The sequence below is a fragment of the Pseudorasbora parva genome, chromosome 20, assembly GCF_024679245.1.
Source record: "Pseudorasbora parva isolate DD20220531a chromosome 20, ASM2467924v1, whole genome shotgun sequence".
In the NCBI taxonomy this organism is placed as follows: Eukaryota; Metazoa; Chordata; class Actinopteri; order Cypriniformes; family Gobionidae; genus Pseudorasbora; species Pseudorasbora parva.
This window is the reverse complement of record NC_090191.1, coordinates 42,742,996-42,745,523: the sequence shown is the minus strand read 5'-3', so window position 1 is coordinate 42,745,523 and position 2,528 is coordinate 42,742,996. Positions and strand designations below refer to the sequence as shown.

Here is a 2,528-nt window from a genome sequence, read left to right as displayed (position 1 = left end):
TCTCTCTCTCTCTCTCTCTCTCTCTCTCATCCCACACAGTGTTGTTTTTGTTTCTTCTTCTTTTGGCAGTTCAGACTCACATCTGTTCGGCCCGTCCCGAACCCGCGGCCAAAGCCAACAAACCCGCCGGCGACCCCAGCCTCGTGCGCATCAGGCCGGCCTTCGGTTTCATGTGTTTGGATTAAAATTAGTTAAGTTGTAACTCTACACCCCCCGACACACACACACACCCGACGGATATCATGTGCTGAGATCCAGAATCGCTCCCACAGAAAGAGCCGTTTCCTCCCGCGCGCGGAGATGGAAAGTCTCACAGTGGGAATCATTGAGCCATGGCTCCGCGTCACGTGGGCGGCCGTTTATAAACACGCCGTCTCGGGTGTCCGGCTCTGATATCAAACGGCCGTGCTCGAATAAAGGCCAGCCGTTTAATAAGGTCAGCGTGCCAGTTGTGGCACATCTGGAGCTGCGCATGCGCACAAACGACCGATTTTTTTTTCGCACGATCTGAAGTTTAAGAATGACCTTCGTTTGTGTTGCAGAATGCAAATGTAAAAAATATTATTTCTTAAATGTTTATATTATATATATATATATATATATATATATATATATATATATATATATATATATATATATATATATATATTAAAAATAATTAAATAATATTATATAAATATAAATAAATCTAAAATTATAAATATATTATAAATATACAAATGCATTTTTAATCATTTTATTCAATACAGTATTTTACTTTTGAAATATTTTTATATTTTATTATTTTGTTGTAAAAATAAAATAATAAAAAATATTGAAAAATAAAAATGTTATTTAAAACATAAAAAATAAATATATTATAAATATACAAATGTTTTTTTATGATTTTATTACATACAGTATTTTACTTTTTAAATATTTCTATGATATATTTTGAAAATAGAACATTTAATACAAAATATCAAAATATAATAAAATAATATAAAAACAAATATGAATGAAAATTGACTTTTTATCAGTTTATTAAATACATTATTTCACTTTTTAAAAAATTATATGTAATATGAAAAATATATAAAATATTTAAAAAAAATATTAAACTATATTAAAATATGTATTTTTTAATTTTTACACAGAGTATTTACATTTTATTTTTATATTTTTAAAAACAATATTTCATACAAAAATATAATAAATGCAAAAAATTATAATATGAAAATATTATTGTTTTAAAAATTAAATATAGGCTACAACGGTATTAAAATATTTGACTTTTATCATTTTATTACATACAGTATTTTACCTTTTCAGTATTTCTGTATTATATATTTGAAAAATAATAATATTAAAAACATGAAAAATAAAATTGTATTTTATTTCATACAGTATAGTTTAGTATTTCCTATATTAGGCTACTATTGTTTTTTTTAAATCTTTTTATTTTTATTTTTTTTAATATATATATTTTACACGAACATAATATATAACATTAAAAATAAATGGTTTACCATACTCTAAAAAATGCTGGGTTAAAAACAACCCAAGTTGGGTTGAAAATGGACAAACCCAGATATTGGGTTGTTTGAACCTAGTGAATGGACCCATTCAAACAACCCAATTTCTGGGTTTGTCCATTTTCAACCCAACTTGGGTTGTTTTTAGAGTGCATACAGTATTTTACGTTTTAAATATTTTAAAAATACAATATATGTTTTTAAATATATATAATATATAACATATTACATTTTCTTTAGGCAGTATTCTAAGCTTTCAGATTTACAAAACTCTTATGAAATGTTTAATCTAACAAATTAGGATGCACAGCCAAACATTACGTGTCCAGACCGGGACGCGTCGCGTGTCCAACCGGACTTTAGTTCCGCAGCCCGAGCCCGAATGTCCCGCTGCTTCTACCGTACAGCCTCGCGCTTACCGTCATCTCCTCGCTTGCGGCTCTCCGGACGGGACGCGCGGGTTTCCTGCTGCGCTTGTTCTCCGACGCTCGCCCCGTGTCCATCTCCGGCATGACTCGCGCAGCGGCGCGCGGAACGGACGCTGTCAGTCGCGGCTGTCACGCGAATCTGACGCGGCGCGGGAACAATGAGAGGCGCGCGGCGGAGCGGAGCGGAGAGGAGGGGCGGAGGGGAAACTCTACACCGCCTCCGCCCACTCGCTCCCCGGATACATTTCGGCAGGAATGCGCGCGGCGAGTCCGGAGAAAACACCGACGCGACGCGACGCGACTCCCGCTGGAGCTTCCGTTCCTCAGAGGAGAGATGAGGCGGCGAAACTAGCACAACAACTGCAGATTATCACATGCTAGATCAGAATTAGGAGATTTAAAAGGCAAAATTATGATATAAAATGAGATTGTGACACACGCTAAAATATAATATAGGCAAAATGATGGCGTAAAATGATATTAACAGAGATAAAAATGTGAAATCATAATATAAAGTAAAATTAAAAAGTTGACATTATGACATAGCTACTAAGTAATAATTATGACAAAAATGCAAAATTATGAT

General features: G+C 34.0%; 1 protein-coding gene across 2 annotated transcripts in view; it reads right to left on the bottom strand.

Annotated features, from left to right (window-relative positions):
* The window catches only part of sobpb (sine oculis binding protein homolog (Drosophila) b), a 17,646-nt gene extending 15,379 nt beyond the window's left edge, over window positions 1-2,267 (bottom strand). The window contains exon 1 of one of the 2 annotated variants that reach the window (XM_067428087.1): window positions 1,934-2,267. In XM_067428087.1, the coding sequence (XP_067284188.1) occupies window positions 1,934-2,026 (93 nt within the window). In that variant the 5' untranslated portion in view covers window positions 2,027-2,267. Of the gene's footprint in view, window positions 1-80; window positions 460-1,933 lie in introns of those variants that run through there. The other variant, XM_067428089.1, reaches the window with a different exon arrangement.
* Between the last annotated feature and the right edge of the window lie 261 nt (window positions 2,268-2,528).